This window comes from Phodopus roborovskii, unplaced genomic scaffold, assembly GCF_943737965.1.
Source record: "Phodopus roborovskii unplaced genomic scaffold, PHOROB, whole genome shotgun sequence".
Lineage (NCBI taxonomy): Eukaryota > Metazoa > Chordata > Mammalia > Rodentia > Cricetidae > Phodopus > Phodopus roborovskii.
The window spans coordinates 1,153,385-1,177,716 of NW_026126629.1; the positions used below are offsets into that span (position 1 = coordinate 1,153,385).

Sequence of the window (24,332 nt, forward strand, 5' to 3'; positions counted from 1 at the left end):
TGTATGTAGAATGAATAAATCTAGAGTTAATATATCATCTAGGAACCATAAGTAATAAAATTATACTATACTTAGCGCTTATGATATTGTAGCTACTGCACAAAAGTAAATGTGTGTGTGTGTGTATCTATACCTGTTCATTTAGTTGACTTTAGTAAACTTTACTATCTATTCTGATAACACCATAAAATAATTTGTTTTCCTGGTTCCCAAAGGCAGAAGATGAGTTTGTATACTGGCCAAGTCGAGAAGAATCCATGAACTGCGAGGCCTTTACTGTCACCCTTATCAGCAAGGACAGGCTGTGCCTCTCTAACGAAGAACAAATCATCATCCATGACTTTATCCTTGAAGCGACACAGGTAACAGCCCGCATTTCCGCCACAGTTGCCCAGCCTGGGTCCTGTGTCTTCCTTTTCAGTAAAGTGCTTTTACTACCTTTCAGACAGGTTCAGCTGTTAAATTATGCATTTCCGGTTTTCCTTCCTTAGTATATTTGTTTTTTCTGGTTGTGTGCATGAAATGTAACAGTCTCTGGCTCAGCATGCACACAAGTAGGTGTTCTGGCTGAATGATAAAGACAGTGTATGAGATCGTACTCAATATAGGAGAGAAATGCTGCATGCTTTGGCATCAGAAACGTAGCCTTGTTATAGAGATGACATTTTAATAAACACAATTGTCACATATAACTGCCTTCTTAGAAGGATAAGAGATATTCCATGTGTATCAGCAGTTTAAATGACACCTAAGTCCCTCCCTTCTTTCTTTTCTGAGTCAGAGTTTGAGTAGTAGGGTTTAACGTCTCTTACAGATTTTTTTGTTTTGTTTTGTTTTGTTTGCCTGATTAAAGAGAGCCTACTGTTCACTGGCGTGTTGTGTTTTGATGACAGGTGAGTCTTGTGCTGTTTGGGTAGCCTAACACTGTTCAGAGTTTCCCGAGATGCATGCTTCCTAGGGAGCAGACTCAGTCGTTTGGTGATAGACATGACTACAGGAGTAGCTATGATTTTTATTTTGTTGGTTGCAGGATGACTATGTACTAGAAGTTCGGCACTTTCAGTGCCCCAAATGGCCTAACCCAGATGCCCCCATAAGCAGTACCTTTGAGCTGATCAATGTCATCAAGGAAGAGGCCTTAACACGGGATGGCCCCACTATTGTTCATGACGAGTATGTATCTGATTGTGTATGTTAAATTCAGGTGCTCTTCTGATTGGATTTACACAGAAGTTGAAAGGGAATACCTTCCTCTCTATGCTTTCAATATTCAGTGTTATTTCTATTGGGTAGATACATATGCAAAAGCATTGTGGTTGTGTTTTAACTGGTCAACTTTTGCCAGGCTCTAAGTGTCCCTAGAGTGTATGCTCGAGAAGGGGAAAAGACTGCACTTCCATTCTTCACCAAAAGGTAAGCAGGTTCTTACTTGGAGACAGGTGTACCCTAACAGTAATATGTGGTATTCTCGGCATGTTGCATTCACATGCTCAAGTCCGTTCTATTCCCAGGCTAGTCTGTTCTCACCCAGGACGCCTGCAACATACATAATCTATTGAGATGGTTATAGAATAGATGCTTTACTCAAATAATAACTAGTTTACTGTGTAATTAAGCTAGTTTCATTTAATCTCAAAGTGTGGTCTGAGATCCCTTTGGGTTGTATCTCCAAGGTCATTCTAGATAATCAGAAAAGTCAAGCTATATGTGTGTGTGTGTGTGTGTGTATAGACACACACACACACACACACACACACACACACACATATAAAACAAAGAGACCATCTGCCTTGTTCACTGCCTGTCATGAATATATAAAGATTTCCAGAGTTACCCAACATGTAATGAAACTGTCACTCAAGATTAGTAGAAGGATCGGGCTTCCATTATAACATTCTCCTTTTTAATTCCCAATACCTTAAATTGCCTAAATAAGTAAAAGTTTAGCTATTATTATAATTTGGTCTTAAGATCAAGGACTGAAGACTGGTAAGAAATTCTGTAACAAAATCCATTGACTGGTCCCCACTCTGGCTGATGCATAGACACCCACAAGGCATAACTGCTTAGGATTACCAAGAACATAATTTATGATAGGCACTCTGTGTTTGGGGAAACAGGCACAGGGAGGAAGGTGCTTAGTACAAGGAGAGATTTATAGTCAGTGTCCACTAGTGTCAACCACACAATTTATGGGAACTAGTGTAAGATGAAAAATGCAGACCTTTCTGCTACAAAGACACCAAGAATGCCCAGGGAATTGTCAAGCTCTAAAGTCACTTGGGTATCTCCTGAATGAGGAGGTCCATTGAGACAGCCCCAGGAGACCAGCCCTGGGGCTCCAAGCCACCCATCCCAACCTCTAGTCAACACTGCCTTCCTCTGGTTTTTACGGTGGCCATTCCTGTTCCCTCTTTCTCTTTCAGGATATGTTGCAATCATTTCCTGCTTTCTGTTCTCATCCACTTCTCACGTTTTAATTTGATTTTGTATTTGGGATGTTTGGTTTTATTTGTTTGTACAGGTTTTGTTGTTGTTGTTGTTGTTTTGGGACAGGGTCTTGCTATATAAAACTGGGCTAACCTGGAGCTCCTGGCAATCTTTTTGCCTTAGCCTCACAAATACTAGGATTCTACCATGCTGGCCTACAAACTTATTTTTTAACTTTACATTGCTATTCTTCCATGAAGAATACCAGATTCTGGCTGCAACCCCTGCTTTTCTTCCTGTACTACCAACTTCTAAGGAAACTTTACCTCTTCGCCATAATAGATAGGTATGACGACATTCCCAGCTATTCTCTCTCTCTCCCTCTCTCTCTCGCGCGCTCTCTCTGAAAATAGATTTTTTTTTCCCATGCAGTTCTATTTGGATGACACTTTCCCTTCCTCAATTTCTTCCCTACTTCCCTTCCCACCCAGATCCACACCCTTTCTGTCTCTTCCTTAGAAAACAAATAGGCTTGTGAGCCAGCCCCAAAGTTATGAGCCTGGGAGAACTATCCCCATTACTCATCTATCATGTGACAGATGGGCAAGGGAGAAACACCAAGGCAGCTGGCTCTGCGGTCATAAGAATGGGAGAGCTGTCCCTGTCCCTCATCAACTGCAGCATTCAAGAGAGTGGTCCCTACACCAAGCCTAGGCAACACAGTAGAGCTGGCCCTGTGTTGTACGTGTGGAAGAACTGACCCTGAGGACATGAAAGCAGGAGAACTGGCCCTGTCCCTTGCTCATCATTACAAGGGGTGAACTATACAGGGCAATGCAGGGGAGCTCACCCTGGTGGTGAGGACGAGGGCGAGCTGGCGGGCTGACCAACCCTACCACTACCCAGGCCCAGAACCAGGGTTATGAATTTGCACACCCCATCATCCACACTATCTGTGATCTACTGGTGCACATGAAGGGACTAGTCCTGCAGACCCAAAGCTTCAGGCTCTCCACAACACAGGGCAAAAACAGGATAACTAAGAGGAGTCCCAGTGAGGGCCTAGCATTGACAGTGTAGCAGAAATGAGAGTCCTAGAACCAGACCTATGATTCTTTGCAATGAACACTTGCAAGTAAAGATAAATGGATAAAAGGGTTTATTGCATGACTGAGTCATGCTATAGCATCCATAATGAGATAAATTTTTCTCCTTTTTCTCTTAAATTTTATTTTTTTAATTTGGGGGAGGGGGTTAAAAGGGTACAGGGCTGATACTAAGGGACAGGGAAATGAATGGGATGGAGATATGTGAAAGACACAAAGAATAAATAAAAAGTTAAAAAATAGGTATCTAAGGAATAATAATAAAATGATAAAAACAAAAAGCAAATTTGGAATAAGACAAAATAAATAGAAGAAAAATGAGTCAAAAAAAAAGCACAAAAAAAACACATATAGACACAGAGGCACACACAGGAGGAATCCCAAAGAAACATAAAACCTGAAGCCATAATCTATATATAAAGGAACTGTAAGTAAAAAAAGGAAAATAAAAATACCCTGGTATGGGATTATGAGACAAGGAATTTCAAAAGATTCTGGTGAGGTCATTTTCTATTGGCTGGACATGAGGCCTACCCTGAAGAGTGGGTTTCTCCAGTGGAACTCCTTGGGAAAAAAAAAACTAATTTTTCATTTGCAGATAGTTCTCAGTTAGCACTAGCTTCTTCTGGGTTAGGGTCAGAGCATGTGTCTCCTTTCCCTCTTAGCTCTAGGATGCCATCTGGTACAGACCCTTGTAGGCCCTGTGCGTACTGCCTCAGGCCTGGAGTTCCTAAGTGTTTTCCAGTCCTGTTGTGTTTAGGATGCCTTCTTCTTGGTGTCCTCCATCCCCTCTGGCTCTTACACTTTGCTGCTGAGTTCCCTGAGCCCTGAGGGGAGGGATTTGATGGAGGCATCTGGTTAGGGGCTGAGTGTTCCAAGGTCTATCATTTTGTGCATATTGTCTCTGTGGGTCTCTGTGTTTGTTCCCGTCTGCTGCAAGAAGAAGCTTCTCTGATGATGGCTGGACAAGGTACTGATCTGTGATGTAACAGTATGTCTTTAGGAGTAATTTTATTGCTATGTTCCTTTAGCAGGACAGTAGTGTTTGGTTTTCCCCTAGGTTGCTGGCCTGTCCAGTCTCAGGTTCTTACTACCCCAAGCAGGGTCAGGCATGGGTTCCATCCCATGAGTGGTTGGTTACCCCCACAAGCCCTGTGTCACTATTGCACTAGCGGATCTCACAGACTAGACTGGTCGCCGTTGTGGATCAAAGGGTTTGTAACTGGGTTTTTTACCTTTCTCCTCTGCTACCATGCAATGCAGAGCACCTTCCATGTCAACATATTCAGCTGTGATCTCAAAAACACTTCTAACCAGGCAGTGGTGGTACACACCTTTAATCCCAGCACTTAGGAGGCAGAGGCAGGAGGATCTTGTGAGTTCAAGGCCAGCCTGGTCTACAGAGTGAGTTCCAGGACAGCCTCCAAAGCTACACAGAAACCCCATCTTGAAAAAAAGAAATAACTCTAAAAGTACAATAATTGTACCTCTTATGGCCATAGACATAATGCATACTGGACATGGATCCTCAGTCTATTTTAGAATCAACACAGTCCAAGTACATCAGTGTTTTTCTTTAAGCAGCACTAAACCAGCATGACTTTTAACTAGAGAAAGTGGTAAGCAGATCTCAGAAGCCAGTGGATGTGTAACTACTGTGTAATGTAGCCTGTAAGTTACTAAAATCACCTCTGTACCAAGTACATAGATCTCTGAATGTAAGTCTGTGAAACTCAGCAAATATCATTCAGTCCTAACATAATGCATAAGATTCTAAAAGAGAATGGCCCTTATTTTCTTTAGTCTTTTTTTATTCTAGTGTTAGATGTTAGATAATTTGATTTCAGTCTCTAGGCATGCTTCAAGCCTAGTTGTTCACACACTTCTGGGAAGTGTAACATAAAGGGCTTTCCTCGTGTGTAAACATCACAGCTGTTCTTGCACAGAACTAGAGACTACTTAGCCCACTGTAACCTGGGCCAGATGTTACAACCACCATTATGTGTGTTACCTGTCTTTGATGAAAGTGTATGTATTAAGAAGGGCTAGTGGTTGTGGTACAGGCCTTTAATCCCAGCACTTGGGACGCAGAGGCAGATGAATCTGTCAGTCCTAGGCCAGCCTGGTCTAAAAAGCAAGTTCCAGGACACCCAAACTGTTACACAAAGAAGCCCTGCCTCAAGCCCCCCACACCATGCCCCCCCAAAAAATCCACAAAGAATAGCCAGTGGTAGGAAAGGTGGCCAGCTCACAGAAAGGCTAACATCCGTGAGAAGCATACTCCACAAGCAGAGCATGGCCATCCCGATGTTCTGTGTGACTGGCTTGAACTAATCTTTAAGAAGAGCTAGGAAAATAAAGAGGTGAATCCCGAATTTAATCATTTCATTAGAACCAGTTAAGTAAATGTTTCCTCCGTAAAACCAAGTCAGTACAAATGTTTTTTTTTTTTTTAATACTGTGTGAAAATAAGATCAACGTAGTACAATTTATAATCCAGCAAAAGACAGCACAATGAGAAAGAACCAGAACAAACACAAAAAGGTAAACCAAAAGAGAGTAATCATAGTGTTATTAAAAGAATATAGTGAGATCAACAACTAATGTATCCATGGAGCCCTCATCTAATACCTGTTGGAAACAGGAGCAAACACCCATACATAAACACTGAATCGAACTAAAACCCAGATGCAGATGGAGAAGAAAAGACCAGGTTGCAGAAACACATAGAGACAGCTTACCTGAACAAGGAGGAGCTGACGGGCCAGCAGACTGATAGCTGGGAAGCCAGCATGGGACTGACTCAGGCCCCCTGAATATGGGTCTCAGCCAGAAGGACTGAGCAGTCTAAGGGACCTCAGACAGTGGAACCAGGATGTATTCCTGGTGCACAAAAGGACCTTGCGAACACATCCCCCATGGAGGGATAACTGCCTTAACCTAGAGGCAGGAGAGAAGCCCTAGTCCCTACTTCACATGACCTGTCAGACCTACATGACCCCAACTGGATGGCATTCCCCTACATATGGAATTGGGGTGGGGGATGGGAGGGAGGGTGGTTAGAGTGCTTGTAAGAGGGCAGAGAAGGTAAAAGGGAGGGAGGGAAGGAGGGGAAACTGGGATCGACATGTAAAATAATAAATAAGAAAAGAATATATTTAGAGAGCTAATGAAGAGTTTACAGACATACTGTGAGCCATCTAGAAAAATTAAAATCTAAAAATGAAAAATACTTCTGTTAAAAATGAGAGCTGCTAGTGGTGGAAGGGGCGAGGCTGATGTGGGAGTAGCAGCAGCTAGACTCCAACATGCGCAGCAGTTGATGCACAGGGAGGTCAAACGCTGACAGGAACAGCAGCTAAAGTTTTTGAGACAACGGAGAATCAAGTTCCAAGCTGAACCAGTCAGGGGCCATTTGAGCAGTAGCATTTGGAGAGAGCCTGAATAGCACAACTTTACCTAGTGTTGACGGACACACGTGTGCATGCAAAGGGTACTATGTGAGAGACAGCCCATGGAAACACAAGTGGCTTACCTGTATAAACTGACCAAAAGTACAATTTTAATAAATCACTATAATCTGGAGACAAAGCCACACCCACTCACCACAACACATTAATATTAGAAATCCACAGTTAAATAAGATTCTAAATCCTATTAGTGGAAACTGAAGTTCTTACATGTGACACTACTTATAAATAATTTATGGCTTAAGGAGGTAAACAAGATTGGAACTGAAAAATAATAACATAATCAAAGCATTAACTTTCCAAAAGAACCAAACTGTACCTCCCCTAAAAAGTCATAGCCCAACTTACATTTATTGAATTTTGGAAACAAACTTGACCTTCAGTTTAAAAAGCTGGGGGCGGGGGCAGATAAAACCACTGAAATACAGGTAATTAACAGAAGGAAGCCAAAAGAATGAAGTGGGAACAGAGATTGAACATGTAAGCAATAAATAGACCTGGTCTAATAAAGGATACAATGGTGATATCCAGGGAGGTGACGTGCTTCTACAGCCCCAGCTCTGAGGAGACAAAGGTAAGAGGGTCAGGAGTTCATGACCAGCCTGGACTCCACAATGACAAGTTATCTTTAGAGGGGAAGAAGGAGGCTGGGAGTGAACACTGAATACTGTAACAAAGAAAACAATTACAGAAGGCATAAGTTAAGATGGAGGGGAAAACCCCTTCCACTTTTTTCTATGTTTATTTAAAGACATCTGAGAACTATTTGTTTGAGCTTGTCCTTTTAGGTTCTTAGCATTTATAAATTACTTATAAAAGCTAATTCTCAATAAAACATCTGCAGTTTACTTCAGTTCAGATGGAGGAGGAAACAGGTAGAAGACTGTCCGTGAGCTGGTGATTTGTATAGCTGAATGGTAGCTACAAACAGGTCCTTGTGAGATTGTACTTCTGTGTATGTTGAACACACTCTCTGATAAAAAGCTAGAAATAAATACATTTAAAAGCAAATAAAGGGAGTGAGACTGTTTACTTACAACATTATGTTAATAAACTTTAAGCAAAGGTAGTAGATGATGTTTGCGTGGTAAGTGCCATCTCTTTTCTAAGCCACTTAGATCTAGATAGTCGCAGAAATGTAGCCATGGCCTCACTGTAAGACTCAGTGGCCAGTTTCTTCCCCTGAATATGCCTCTTCAACATCAAGTGACAATGACAGTAGTATTGCCTCATAGGGAAGGTTAACTCCTTGTATGTAATTGTCTAGAGAGAACATAGGCCACACAGTAGTAATTACCAAGAAGCGAGTATGAGAGAGAGAGAGCCCTCCCTGGGCCTGGGCCCCCAAACACTCACTGAGGCTACATCAAGACAGTAACAACACAAACTGAATTAAAAGGAGATGCTAGTCCTATACATTCAAAATCATGAGTAAAATACTATCCACCAAAGTCAATACAACTCAAAATAAATAGTATCAAAATGTGTTGATGAACTCAAGACATTTTCAAAGATTTTTTAAAAAATCAACAGATTAAAAAATAGGCAGAAAGCATCTATAGTAAATAATGGAATAAAATAGCACCCCTTCTTACCCCCACCAATACCTTCAGCAAACAAAAGAAAGAAAATAAGCCTTCATCCTTAACCAGTTATCATTTACGAGAAGCCCATCACACATGCTTTTATTTTCAAGACTTGCGTAGTTTGACCATAAACAATCATAAAGAGCATGCCTGTTTCCAGTGCTGGCACACTAAACATTTCAAGGTTTAACCAAGTTAGTAAACGCCAAAGAAAGAATAAACATCAAGAGGCAAAGCCCACCACCCAGAGAGCCTACAAATTACTCAAGAGTTCTGCTGTGTGACTGTCTACACGCTCACTTTGTCAGCATAATTAATGTCTCTATACATCAAGTGAAGGTGAGTAGACAGTGCCACAAGAGGCCATGCTGAGGAGTAGCAGGGACTCTATGAACCCACGAATTAACCTAAAACATAATGTGCAAAGGCATAAAAGAAACTCTGAAGCCCAACTGACTTGCGTAAATGGAGAAAGGACGTGCTATTACTGAAGAGAAAAACTAAAGCCTGTAAAGACATGGCTTTCCTCAAATTCATCCACATATTCAAGAAATGTAGCAAAAACCCTAACAACATCTTTTGTTCCTTGAAAATCTGGTTCTAAAATCTCTATAAAAAAAATGGGGTAGAGTGGAACAGAAGGTTACACATATTTTGAAATGAATATGAAATGAAAATTTGCAGTACACGGGTTTAGGGATATGGCAGCAGTAGGCATTTATAACCTATACTTGAAACACGAAAAATAAAATTAGAAGATATAAAAGAAAATCTTTACAGACAGAATTCTCAAACAGAACATCCTGCCCCAAATAAATGATGATCTTGATTTATATCTGAACTGAACTGTATTCCAGGGAAGCAAAAATGATCATAAACAATGTTTATCAAAACTACAGCTGCACTGTAACCTTACAGGCCCATCGTAATGTAGTTTTGGGTTATCCAAAACACCATTATGCAGTGGATGGGTTTTGTTTTTGTTTTTGTTTTTGTTTTTTTAAGTTCAGTTTATCTGATTGTTTGAGAGATGGCTCAGCTATTAAGGCTAGAGTCACAACCAAATGGACATTAGATATGCTTAAGATCTTTGAAAACAGGGGCCCTGTAACACTTTCTATTTATCCCATAGGAAATAATCACAGTGCTCTTATTGTTTTCTCATCTGTTGTAATATCTCTTATCCAAAACCAATTCCATAATGTTTCCAAGTCTACTTTTGAACCTTTTGTTTCCTATTAGTCATCAAGCTGAGCCATTTTGCCAAAATGGCATTTGGCAAAAATGTCACCTCTATGTAAATTTCTAGATCCCTCTCCCTAACATTTAATTTATTTTGTCTTCTGGAATAGACACCAACCCAGCCTACTTAATTCCTAAGAAAATATGTGGTGGTACTTAACCTTCTGCTACATGCAGTCCATCCATACGTCTGAAATCGTACCTTTCTTTCTCCTCCCCAGGTATGGAGCAGTTTCTGCAGGAATGCTATGTGCCCTTACCACCTTGTCCCAGCAGCTAGAGAATGAAAATGCTGTGGATGTCTTCCAGGTGGCTAAAATGATCAATCTTATGAGACCTGGAGTATTCACAGACATTGTAAGTAGTTTGTGTGTATATCAAACCTATCAGATGATCCTCACATCTGTACTACAGACCAGGGGATCTCAACTACAGTTGTTGACCAGGAGACTTACTGGTTTTCACTACTGGACAGAGGTTCTGTGGCATTTAGTGTATGAAGGCCAAACCTACCATGCACAACATAGAAATATCTAACCCAAAATATCAGTAATGTAGTTTAAAAAAAAAAAAAGTCTGCTTAAAAGTCTTACACTGAAACAGGTTCTTTGCTAACAAAGACCAGAGGATATGAAGAAGGTATAGAGCTCAATGAGACAAGTGGTTGCTTTTAAAGTTAAATATATTTCTGTTATTCTCGTCTCTCTGGGTATGTTTTTTTTTTAGAAGTATGTTTATGGTAAGTATTTGCATCGTAGATGTCTAACCCTTTATTCCTACCTGTCTTCCAGGAACAGTACCAGTTTGTCTACAAAGCAATGCTCAGCTTGGTCAGCACTAAAGAAAATGGAAATGGTCCCATGATGGGGGACAAAAACGGTGCTGTGTTAACTGCAGAAGACTCAGACCCTGCTGAGAGCATGGAGTCCCTGGTGTGACCGCACCCCTGGACGGGCACTTAATTTGTAAACTTCTGACACTTGGAAAGACAGAACTTTTTTGAGGCCTTTTTTGCCAGACTCTAGGTTATACAATAACCCAGTTACTTTTTTACACTGATAAAAGTTTTGATATTTATTTTTTGCCATTTTATGTCTTAATGGTATCCTACTGAGCATTTGCACCTGTTCATTTTACACAGTGAAACGCAACTTTACCTAGTTTGCACTATACGATCAGTGTTACTGCCTATAATCTAATCTTCAGCAAAACCTGATGTGACATTCCATGACGACATACATGCTCTTATTTAGTTCTGTGCAGTGAGAGTCTTTGTTATGACAGTGAATCTCAGTTTTGTTATTATTCTAAAGCAATTGCATTTTCCTAGCAGGCAACACTGTACTTTTCTTAGTTCCCCTCTATTTTCTAGGCACTGTTCAAATACTACATGCCTTGTGTTTCCATGGAGTGGATGGGCACTGTTGCCTTTTACAGGGCAGCAGGTTAATGGGAGCCCCTAAGAAGTCTGTTGATGTCTGTTCCATTTGTAATGGTTGAGGAATCCACTAAAAAGTTAAGAGGGCTTAAGAGTTGCTTCATGTGGACATCTCTTATTAGTTACTGAGTTATATTCACAGTTGAAATGTGTCAAAATAAAGAATCACTCTGTATTACAGATTTCACAGTAGCTATGTGGACAGTGTGTGTTATTTCCATTTTGACTCTCTGAAGTAGCTATACCCTAAAATCAGGGCTGGCTTTTATAATGGAAAGGTGGCACTATTTCATACACTCTTTAGTTAATCTCCACTAATACTTTTTCAGTATCTAGTACCATACCTCACAGTAGCCACAGCACAGAAAAGAATAGGTATTTAAATCTAAATGTTAGTGTTCAAAAAAATCCCTACTAACTACTCCTATAACAGTCCAATAAAAAAAAAATACCTATAGACAACAATATTTTTTTCCTTATTTTTTTTTGCCAAATGTTAAACAATAAATCTCTTAATTACATACATACTCTATTTAAGATTGAATTGGAAATGTATTTGGGACCAAATTCCTACAGATAAATCAGTCTTACTTGGAGAGAGACATTTGAGTCTTAAAGAGAAAATTCAGTTTTTGAATGACAGGTGACATCTCCATTTTAGAACAGGTTTTATTAGGAGAGTTGTGGGTCTTTGAGAGCAGATAGATGCACATCAGTAAGAGGTGGCAATGGTCTTTGGTGAGCCCTAGGCCTGGCTGGAGCTGCTTTTGACCCACAGTAGTACATAATGGGAAAAATTAAGAAATTTAATTTGAGTTGGTTTAAAACAACACTCACTAAGCTATTCACCAAGATCTGTATCTTCCTTGTAATGTCTCCTTTTGAAGGTCAACTTCTGTCAGACTTGAAATCATCCCACAAGATTGAGCCCATGGACAATGGGGTTTGGTTTCCTTGTTATACCAGTAAGCTTTATGATGAGGCCCTGTGGCTGCTGTCACTCTTGGGGCAGCATTGCAGCGGGGATGTGGCTTTGTTCTTCTTGAGTTGTTTATCTGGAACTAGTCACACAAGTTTTGGAGAACCAGAGCTACTAAGGAGGGGGTCCCAAGCCACGTCAAGGGTTTCAGTGCATGGGCCAGGCCCATAGAGGCCCATGAAGACCATTTGTATAGACTAACCTAAGTTTTTGAACACACAGAGAACTGAGAGTCTGGCTTTCAAGAGTGTTGACCAGCTGAGCAGAGTCTATAAGGTGTCTGCTAGATAGCATCCTAGGCACATTTACCAACACACACACACACACACACACACACACACACACACACATCCTGTCCCATCAGAGGTGTCACCCTGCATAATTTAAAGAAGGACTAACCATAGATACAACTCTCGGGGCTGAACAGAATATTGAAGGAAAAAGATTCAGATCCTCATAAGAGCTAGAGATTCCTTGCCAATTAAACAGATTCTTTTTGCTGTACACAGATCTGATATCAGCTGATGCTCTTCAGTTAGATGCTCTGTACTCTGCCATTTGGAATTAACATTCGAGTTGGAGTTCATGGTCTCACAATTTTCTATTAATAAAAGTAACTGTTTAGAAGACAAATAGCAAGTATTACTTTCTGTGCTATTCACACAGGAAATTCAATTTATGGAATTGGAATTGCATACTCCCCACAAATCTGGAACTGTCTAACATGAGTGAGAAAATAAGGAGGAAAGGGGGTGAAATAAGAAGGACAAATAAAGTCAAGGTGGGTTAGAAGCTGTCTGTGGGCAGCCTGTATATCTACAGCAGGCTTGAACTAAAGCCTGTACATCCAGCTTACTGGTCTATGAGCAGTTGCTAGGTCCCATTTTGCCACAATGGTTCACAAATCCTTCACTGAGGAGAGTTACCTTCAGCCATCCTCAGTCCCCACTTTTACCACAATATGTATCTTCCCTGTTCTTTGCTATTGGCAAACATATTTTGCATCTTTCCAGAGGCAGAGTGTTCCAAATATGTTTTCTTTGAGACATAAGCACATACTAAGGTTATAACCACTTACAGTCAAGGGAAAGGGATACAGCTCTTACTAAAGCTAATGTGCAGGCTCCTAAGATAAGATGTTTGCATGTGTTATTTGCCTCTAGGGCAATAAGCCACACAAACCAAATGAAGCTGAATTGTAAAAATTAGATCAGGCGGACAGGCTGGACAGCAAGATGTATTAGAGACATTAGAACAGTTTCTTGTACCCTAAACCATAATACCATCTTTAATGTCCCTTGTCTAAAATTTACCTTCTGAGTTTCAAGAATAGTACATTTGGTCCAGTGATTTTCCTAAACTTTATGCACATTCAAGATGAAATAAGGGTTATGGTGTTCAAGGTCTGGTTGGTAGTTTTTACCCCAAAGTGACAATGAAATCAGTAAGTAACCTTAATTGTCTTATAATGACACAGCACAACTGCCTTCTCATGACTTTTTCTTAATTACATATATACTATGTTTAAAATTAAAATGTAGATACCAATTTACCAAAGATACACATTACTAATTCTAAGCAAAAAAAAAAAAAAAAAAAAAAAAAAAAAAATAGAAACCCAAACACATCATAATTTAAGAAAAAGTAATCAAAACGTAGTTGTCTTAAGGCTTTTGCAGTTACATTGGAAAATGCATTTTTAAACCCCTATGTCCTAAAATTTCTGTTCAAATGGTGCCAGTCAATTTTTATATGAAGGGAAAAAAATGCCTGCTTTTTTTTTTCTTCCTAGCAGCTGTAATTTCACATAACCCTTTGCACTTTCCCTTAGTTACCACTTAACACACAATATTGGCTTTATTTATCTCTAGAAAGAAGGCATGGTAAATAGAAGAAATTATAATGACATTTGGCCTCTACTTTTGTCTTAGCTGTTAAAATGTTTTTAGTATTTTTGTTAAATATTTGCAAAGGGAAGCATTTTCTACAGAGGATAATTAATTTCAAGAAAAATATCTTGAGTTTTAAGAAATAAACATCTCCAGGAAAGGAGACAGTCAATTTTATAAAGTGTCGTAACTCTCCAACATTTGGGGTAGTGACTCCTTCTTTGTTAGGACATTTGAAACTAGCGAGCAGCCATTGTTTCTACAGAGCCCACTTCGTGTCGACACGTGTTTCTTTCACTTAATTTTCTGATAGCTCAAATCATTAAAACTGTACATATTCTGTTGCTTGAGTAAGCATCTTCTGGGAACTTTGTATCTATGGTATATAATCATAGAATTTTATATTTTCATATAAAGCTAATTTTTTTCTAGTTTCAACTACGCCTTAGTTTTCTGTTTTGTTTTGTTCTCGTGGTGGATATGTGAACTTAACGTGTACTGAAGTAGCGAGAACCATCTTTGCATTCCAAAAGAATCCAACCTGTGTTCTTCCTTTGAGGCAGTGATTGTGAAAGTCTGGTTTTCTTTTTAATTCCATTGGCCATTAGTGCAATAGCAATTAGACATGACTAGTCACTGAATACATTTGTCGCATTGACTCATTTTGCAAAAAGTGGTTTTTTTTTTTTTGTTTTGTTTTGTTTTGTTTTTTAAGATTTGTTCCATGGGGGCAGGGGTTTTATAACCTGAAATTTTTCCCTTTTTCCTTCTGTTTTAAACTATATCAAAACATTCTATTATAGTGTTATTTAATATGTAAATTGTATTGCTATACATAAAATAAAGTATGGTTTTTGATGTACGTGGTCATATTGAGCATTTCTATGAAGTCACATTAACACTCAGCAACCCTCCATCACAGTGTTCACTGTAGTAGGTGAATGTCAGCAGTCACCTTCATAAGCAAAGGGACATGCCTCACAGACTGATTCACTGATACTCTTCCTCTTTTCACCCCAAGAAAACAAGACAAAGTCTCACCAGTGTCAAATACCCTCTGCTTTGTGATTGTCCCTCTGGTATCTCAACCACTGTGGGGGCCACTTACCTTCTTAACATTTACTGACTAGTATGAAGGATGGGTCACAGCAAGACCTTTGTAGAAGCGTGGAGTAAACATAGGATTAGTACAAGTTCTTCCATGTCAGGACATGGGCTCTTAGTTTACCATTCCCTCCCCCTTCTCTCTCTCCCTCTTTCTCTCCCTTGCTCTCTCTCCTCTTTCGCACATGAGTGAACCTGTCCTTAAGAATGCATTTCTTCAATGAGGGGGAGGAATGGAAAACATGTGTGACCAGGAAGATTGAGCCTGGTTAGGAATAGAAGACAGGAAAGAGAGAGACAGAGAGAGAGAGAGACAGAGAGAGAGAGAGAGAGAGAGAGAGAGAGAGAGAGAGAGAGAATATAAAAGAGGGAGCCAATATTGGTTTGAAGATAAAATTGAACATAAAGGTCTAGAGAACTACAAGACTGCTACCAACTAACAATTTGAGCTTCCGTGGAAAGGCTACCATAAATGCCCTTCCCGGAGAGTGAGATCAACAACTAACTTATCCATGGAGCCCTCAACTAATGCCTGTGGGAAACAGGAGCAAACACCCATACATAAACACTGAGTCAAACTAAAACCCAGATGCAGATGGAGAGGAAAAGACCAGGTTGCAGAAACACATAGAGACAGCTTACCTGAACAAGGAGGAGCTGACGGGCCAGCAGACTGATAGCTGGGAAGCCAGCATGGGACTGACTCAGGCCCCCCTGAATATGGGTCTCAGCCAGAAGGACTGAGCAGTCTAAGGGACCTCAGACAGTGGAACCAGGATGTATTCCTGGTGCACAAAAGGACCTTGCGAACACATCCCCCATGGAGGGATAACTGCCTTAACCTAGAGACAGGAGAGAAGTCCTAGTCCCTACTTCACATCACCTGTCAGACCTACATGACCCCAACTGGATGGCATTCCCCTACATATGGAATCGGGGTGGGGGAGATGGGAGGGGAGGGTGGTTAGAGTGCATGTGAGAGGGCAGAGAGGGTAAAAGGGGGGGAGGGAAGGAGGGGGAACTGGGATCGACATGTAAAATAATAAATTTAAAAAAAAAAATGCTTTGACACCAAAATTTAAGTTCAGGGACAAGTTACTGGGGAAAAGGATTTCTATTTTTGTTTCCACAGAAAATGAAAAGATGTGGATTCCTTCCAGACTAATGTGATTTGATCAAACCAGACCACCTGAAACAGAGTACCAGGTGATCAGCTGGACAAAGCAGCCTTACAGACTACAGCCAGGATTTCTGAATCTTCTTCGAATCCCCCATGACAGTGCCCCTTACCAGCAGGAAGTAGTTTGGAAAGAACAACGCCCAAATTCCCAAATATTTTCTATAAATATTTGTTTTCATTTAAATGGACTTGGTTATATAAAATAAATAAAAAATTAAAAAAAAAGAAAAGAAAAAAAAAGAGAATGCATTTCTTCCTCAAGTTATACCCCTGGTAGCTCTAGTACACAAATCAATTATCTGTATAGATCCTGGTCAGACAGACAACAGGAATATTTTATTTCACCTATATTTTTTGTAATTCCTATTAGTTACCAACATTTGAAAATACATACTTTTTACATTCAGGTTTCGAACTCCCTTTGAAAACTGTGGGTGGTAGAATGGCACAGGCTCACAGTCTGCCACAGCCATAGTGTCTGGTCCCCATCAGTCATTTAACTGACCCTTTTAGGTCCAGTGAACAGCTGCCTCTAAACTATACAGTCAGAATCCCAGGGCCACTTTCATCTCAGGTTAGTGAATCAAGGGCAGCAACAGAAGCATGTCTATCAACCACCCTACCAGTCAGAACCCAGTGGGTTCCCACACTCTTGACTCCCTTGGAGTCAAAATGATACCATTAAGTAAGACATTATGGAGTTGGAGGGATAACTCAGCCAGTAAAGGCTAGGCTCACATCCAAAAATGTAGGGAAGACATCATGACTTCAGAAATAGATCAACCATCAATTGCCCAACTCCATGGCTTTGGTTGTATGGAATATATCTCTAAACTAAGAAGGTTCATTTCTGTTACTAAGACTTGGAGGAGGGGATGCTATAGTAAAACCCCACTTTTTTTACACACTAAATGTGAGATTTCAATGATTTAGGAACAAGTCAAGATGGCCATACCCTGATTCCGAGATGGGACTAAAGGCATAAGTTCAAGTTGGGTGTCATGGGTGATAATCTTAGCTCTTGGAGGAAGAGATAAAAGGGTCCAGAATTCAAGGTCATCCTTAGCCAAACAAGTTAATTCATGTCTAGCATGGTTATGTAATGCCCTTTTTCAAAACCAGAGACACCAAGACAAATACATAAATGAAATACTAGCTTTACATTATATAGCCTATGTTCAAGGTGAAAACTATCAAGTTAAAAATAGCTTTTGTGGTTATGTCGTTTCATTTACAAGGGCAATAGTAAGATCTGTATTTTATCTTATGTGATGCTTAAAAACTAAGAATTAACACTACTAATATTGTCTATGGTGTAAGGGTAAACTTGTGCAACAATCCAGTCTCATATTCTAAATTGCAGACACCTTTAGCATCATGTATGTAAAGTCCATCTCCAAGCAGCTGCTGAAATGCAACCTCATCTCAATGTACAGACTGCACAGTAGCTTTACTCTTAGAATGTAAAATCACTGACAGGCCTTTCAGTCACATGAGGCATGGATTAGTTTAGTCTTAAAAGTATCCTTTAAACTGAGGTAGACCACATACCTACAATGTGTGGGGCCTGGGTTCAATCTCCAGGAATGAAACCAAAGTTCAAATTCTTCAAAATTTTTGCAAGGCTGGGAGGTGGTTCTGTGGGCTGAGTTTGGTTCTCCAGCACCTATGTAAAAGCTGGATATTGCAGCTCACAACATCTGTAACCCTAGAGCAAGGAAGCTGGAGGAGTGAGACGGATCTCTGTGGCTGAAGGCACTTCAACTGAAGCAGGATGCTCCAGGTGGAGTAAGAGATGCCCATCAGAAAACTAGGTAGAGCCAACAGAGGAAAACACCAACACTACACAAACCCACACACAAAATGAAAAACAGAACATATTTTGGTGTTTCAGTAGAGATGGATTTCAGACAAAGACTAAAAGGAGTTGTATCTCCACCATGAGCAAGGAAGTAAAGGCATCCACCACAGGCACTCCTTCCGGCTGCATGCTGTGCTCACAGATTCCCTTTATTCCACATTAAACTAGTTACTGGAACATTTACCAGAGTGTGCAGAGGAACTAACGGGAACTGTAGAGTCAAACAGCCAAACATCTGGCCAGTTCTGCCATTTACTGACAGGGAAAATTACTCTGTCCCTCCCCAAGTGCCATTTTCCTCTTCAATAGAACACACACAAAAAAATTATGTTTACATAATCAAGTAGCTGGGAGAAGAAAATGAGGTTATTTGTGCAAAATTCTGATACAGTGCACAGTGAGTACTCAATGCCATCCATCATAAGATGTTATACTTTTGTTTTATTTAGTTACTTAGTATATCTGTGATCAATCGTGAAACAAACAAAAAAAAAGTTACTTTAGCTTGTTCATTTTCATACCAATGCTAAGAAATTTCCATATTCAGGAGGCTCCTCCCCTCACATTTCTTCTTCTTGTACTGGAGTTTGAACCCATCTTGTGTGTGCTACACAAGCTTCTATCTCTTTGAAACGACCTTAGCCCTTTAAAAACTGTCTAGCTAAGCTGCCTATGCTGGTCCTTTGCTCACTCTGTGGCCCAGGCAGGCCTTGAATGTTCTGTGTTCCTGCTACAGCCTGTAAAGAAGTTAGACTGCTTCTAAGAGTTTAAATCCTCTCTGAATTCTGAGGAGGTATTTTTTTTTTTTTTAAGAGAACAAGTGCTTCCTGAGAAGTGAAACAAGCCTTCACAATGTTTTATTCTTCAGCACCAAGTGCACAATCCAGTATGACACTGTGAAAAGATGGGTGGTGTTTCTATCACCTACTGCAGTCTCCATGTTGTCCCCAAAATGTCTACAGTGATAATTCCTTTCTCCTTAGCTGAATTGGAAAGAATCCTGCTGCTCGCGTTTGTTTGAGGTAGGTGCAGCATAGCATGGCAACACACACATGTGGAGGTTCAGAGAAATGTCAAGAGTCAGTACTCTCCTTCACAGGATCTGGGCAGTAAACCCATGTCATCAGACTTGGCAGCAAATGTTCCTGCTGAGCTATATTGTCAGTGCCTTCACAAGTTTATAACCACTGTAAATCTTGCTAACTTCTACACATCACATTAATGATCATGAGCCTCATTGATTGGCACTGTAGACTCACTTGCCCTCTTTGGCCACTCTCTATTTATTATATTATGAAGAGGACCTAAGTTAGAGCCATTTCCTCTTTTTTGTAACATTCCGTAATCCCATGAGTTCACATCTTTAGTGTATTTCCACACAAATAATACCAAACTTAATGATTGAAGGAACATTAAGCAAGTTATGGTCATTACTCTTATAACTGTTGCCTTTTGACAATAAGTCTTACAATGCATTCCAACACATCACACTTGCATGAATCAGGACAATGTTTCAAAAATGACTATGTGAAAACTAATATGGGGTGAGATTTTATAACAGATCTGAAACATTTTTTTTCATGGAAAAAGAACCACAGTCATGTGAATCTAAGTAGAATTAATCACTAGCATTCATATAGCCAAATATTCATATTGATTAAAAGTATGTGAACTGAATTTTGCAACCATCCTAAGTAGCTTACATTTCTTCAGTGCTACTAAGCAAATATCTTCTAGTTGATGAAGCACTTCATACTCCACTCCCTTTGCCTTTCTCATTTCTTAAGTGTCTTATGTGAGTACATGTGTGTAAGCTGGCCGGCCATGTACTTCCAAACTATCCCAACTCTTTTCAATTTTACTCTATACTTTTTTTTTTTAACACAACAAAGGAATTGCCAAGTATTCTTAAAAACGAGTCTCAATGTCCCTGCTTCAAGCACTGAGGAAAAAGCATCTGGTCTCACCCCATCCCCCTCAACAGCTCTCTCTTCTCCTCCTCATCTGAAAATATTCTTGACTAGACTCACCGGTAATCATGTCTCTAGAGGTATTCATCAGAGCAGTCATATAGCATCTATCATCTTCTCATCCAGTTTATAAAACAGAAACTCAAGCTGAAAGCTTGGGATCAGACACTGCAAAAACACTCCAAAAATAATAAGGAAAGTCTTCATAACTTTATACCATACCATGACACTTTCACTGCAAACTGCTAGCATATTTACATAACATTATTCGAATAAGATACCTTCAGGCACTACTCAGCTAAATAAGTTAGGCAAAAGACATTCCCCTGTGTCCACAATATATGCTGTCTCCTTGTCATGATGGAAGAAGTATTCTTGTGGCCATAGGAGGCCAACTTTTCCAACATCTTTCACCACTCAAAGGTAGTCCATCCACACTTTCATGTTCTCCCAAGAACCTAAAGAATGCAGTTCTCCCTTTCCTTTCTTGAATGGAGTAGTTGTTTGACAAGTCACCAATTTTGCTACACAAACATACAAACTTGCTCTTTATGCCAAGCCTTCTTTCTCTTACTGTAAGCACTTCCTGTGATGGAGAACCTTCCCAGAAGACTGAGGATGTAGCTTCAGCAACAGAGCATACTGCCTACTCCAGTCTCCCACAGCTGTAACAGGAAACAACTTCTAGAAGAGATATCCATAATCACAAGATCCATTTTTTTCTTCCAGTCTCTGATTAACCTATCCATGCTGGAATTGCATCATGGCCATCCCAAGATTCTTCTTTACCCTCTGATTCACTGGTCTGCCAGTAACAAGCCACACTACTTTCTTGGAGCACTCAATGAACTAAAATCAACTACAAGGTTACGATACATTGTAGGTATCAGGAATACATTCTTGACTTCATGGGACTTGTAATGCTACACAGTAACACATGAAATAATGTAGTATATATCCTTAAACAAAGATGGATGGGGAATGCAGATGACATATAAATTGGTTGGTCTTATCTATATGGCAACACTAATATAGAAGCTCTTTTTTTTTTTTTTTTTTTTTTTTTTCATGTTTGGCTTACTTCACTCCTAGGGAACATGATTGATGAGAAGTATCTGAGAAGTATCTGGGAGTTACCTCAACATCTGCTATTTCTCCAGACTTTGCTTTTCATCTCATCTTTTCTATGTAATCATTGTCATGCCTTGGGCTAAAGTCTCCTTCTTTTTGAGTTGATAAGACAATTGAAACATCTATATGTAATTATGCAAGTCCACCCAATCTCATATAACTTTATATAGCTATTATTGTAACAGTTTCTTCCAAGATTGAAATATTCCATCCTGTAGGGAAGCTCCCTGAGCAAAAAGGTAAACAACTCTAAGTAGTATCAGGAAGTCCCTGAAACTGACTCCTCCCTGACAAGGTAAGCAATAAAACCTGAGAGGTCTCTCAGACAAGGCAAAGCTGAGTTACAAAGAAGATTCTCAAGCCAGGCCAGCTGCCTAGAAGAAGCAGAAGCCAACTGAGTTGCCTGAAAGAGGCTTAGAACAGAGACATCTGAAAGAACACTCTTATAACCTGATGAGCTGCCTACAGATTCCCAGATGTCTGAAATGTCACCAGTGCTGGGGTGAGTTTGGGTGATGCAGCTGTCTGTGAGTCATTTCTGCTCTCAACTATACTTATGTAAGTAAACACAACAAAACTAACTGGTTCACCATGCTGAAATTTGGTGATTTCTTTACCTTGTTTAGTCATGGGTTCCCTGTCTGGGGTGAGTAGATGTGTATGTTTCATGTCACCAAGAAAAGTTTTGTCACGCAGCACATATATATTCCAATGACTCACAGGTTATATATCTAGTCCCAATATACATTTCACTGAGAAGTCTAGGTTCATGTCTAGCTGTGTATGTATTATTTCCATTTGTAGCTCTTAGCATTACAATGTAATATTGTAAAAGCACAACTCAAACATTTCCCCTTATCATGTTCCTCCCCTAGACCTTCGTATATAAATAAACAGCAATAGTTTCTATGCAGGTCTAATTAAAAATCTGGATTTCTGTCCATTCCCTGCCATCCTTTCAGAGATAGTGTCTCACTATATTTCCAAGGCTGACCCCAAGCCCTTAAATCCAAGTGATTTTCTGGTGTCAGAATCCAGACTACAGGCTCATGACACTGCATTAAGCACCGGTTAGAGATAATATGTTTTAAACATAGGCAGAACAGCTCAACTGATACTTTTCAAAGATCTACAAAAGAAAACAACAAAAAACTATAAAGCTTACTCTCTCTCTCTGTCTCTCTTTCTCTCTCTGTCTCTCTTTCTCTCTCTCACACACACATACACACAGTTACATTTTCAAGACCACACTTATTTTAACACTTATTAAGATGGACAATAAGCCAAGTGGTGGTGGCTCATGCCTTTAATCCCAGAACTCATGAGGCAAAGGCAGACAGATCTCTATGAGTTCAAGGCCAGCCTAATCTACAAAACTACACAGAAAAACCCAATCTCAAACAAGCAAACAAGCAAACAAAGAAGTAAAATAACACCACTGTCTGCTACTATAGAATCAGTGAACTTGAGGACAGGTGGGGCAAGACATGAACAAAAGAGAAATGTAAAGAGGAAAATAATGAATAAAAATAGTATAGTGAATTCAAGAACTGTGAAAGCATATCAAATAATGTATGCACATATAATTAAAATCCTAAAAAGAGAAGAGTTTGAAAAAATATCTGAGGACATAATAGCATATGGTTTATCATGCTAATGGCATGAAACCAGAGATCCAGGTATATTAGAAAACACTAATAACAGTACACACACACACACACACACACACACACACACACACACTCATATGCACGCTCGCACACATACACACTCACACATATACACATATGTACACATATATGTGCACACAAATACACTCATATACGCATCTACTTACACATTTATCAGAAACACAGAGAGAGAAAGAGAGCTCCTTGACAGCAGCTACAGACATTTTGTAGGTGAAAAGAGAGCACTATAGCCAGCTTCGTGTCATGAAACACACAGAACAGAAGACAACAGAGTAACATACCTAAAGCGTTGAAAGGAACAGCAAAAAAATTAATAACCCTGTGTGCCAAGTGTTCTCTTCTTTAAAAATATTTTAGTTATATTACTTATTTACTGACTGGTGTGTCCATTTATGTGAGTGTACATGTGTGTGAACCCCTTTACCCTCTCCGTCCACCACATGGGCTCTGGGGATCGAACTCGGGTTTGCAGGCTTGCCAACAAGTACCTTTACTTGCTGCTGGCATCCTGGCAATCCTACTCAGAGCTCTGTTTCTAATCAATAGTTACATTTGGGGTTGAATGAAAAAACTTTTTTTCTATTTATAGTCATTCTTACAGTCATTTTATTTTCTAAATAAGAGCCAACCCTGGGATCAGTATGTTTTTCCAGATTATGTTTCACAAATACAATTTAATAATGTCCAAATAGAAATTATTAATGTGTGTCTATTTATGGTAAATCAGAAGTCAGTAGATCTCTATGTAAAATTATCAAGTTAAAAACTGATCAGGTGTAAACAAAAATAAGCTATTATATTGTTATACTTTTTTCTATTAAAAGATTATGTTGCTTTTTCAAAAAAATCCAATAATACCAACAAAGGTGTCAAGCAAACACAGATGCCCACACTGAGATGCAGCGTAGGTTAGCAACTGGAGCTTAGGGCAGAGATCTTATCTTGCATGTACGAGGCCCTGAGTTCAATATAGAGCACCACACATGCCCACACACTACACTCATTTTCATGTTATGATGGTAAGAAAATAAAATTTTTAAAATGAATATTAGAGTAAACGATCTGTCAGAAAATACTTTCTCAGAATTGGAATAAAGCCAGTACATAGCTGCATTTATGTCACTCAACGGTAACCCAATGGGTGAAAGCTGGTATCCTAACTGAATATGTGAAAAACATTTTGCCAATGCAGGTAAACAGTTCTTTTAGGTTTCATCTAAACTGATTGAGCCTCAGCAGACCTTATAACATCTAG

General features: G+C 39.6%; 1 protein-coding gene across 2 annotated transcripts in view; it reads left to right on the forward strand.

Annotated features, from left to right (window-relative positions):
• Ptprg (protein tyrosine phosphatase receptor type G) overlaps positions 1-15,002 on the forward strand; it is a 655,084-nt gene extending 640,082 nt beyond the window's left edge. For both annotated transcript variants that reach the window (XM_051206878.1, XM_051206880.1), the window contains 4 exons: positions 216-362; positions 1,031-1,173; positions 10,056-10,191; positions 10,626-15,002. In XM_051206878.1, the coding sequence (XP_051062835.1) occupies positions 216-362; positions 1,031-1,173; positions 10,056-10,191; positions 10,626-10,772 (573 nt within the window). In that variant the 3' untranslated portion in view covers positions 10,773-15,002. The remainder of the gene's footprint in view (positions 1-215; positions 363-1,030; positions 1,174-10,055; positions 10,192-10,625) is intronic.
• The last annotated feature ends 9,330 nt before the right edge of the window (positions 15,003-24,332 follow it).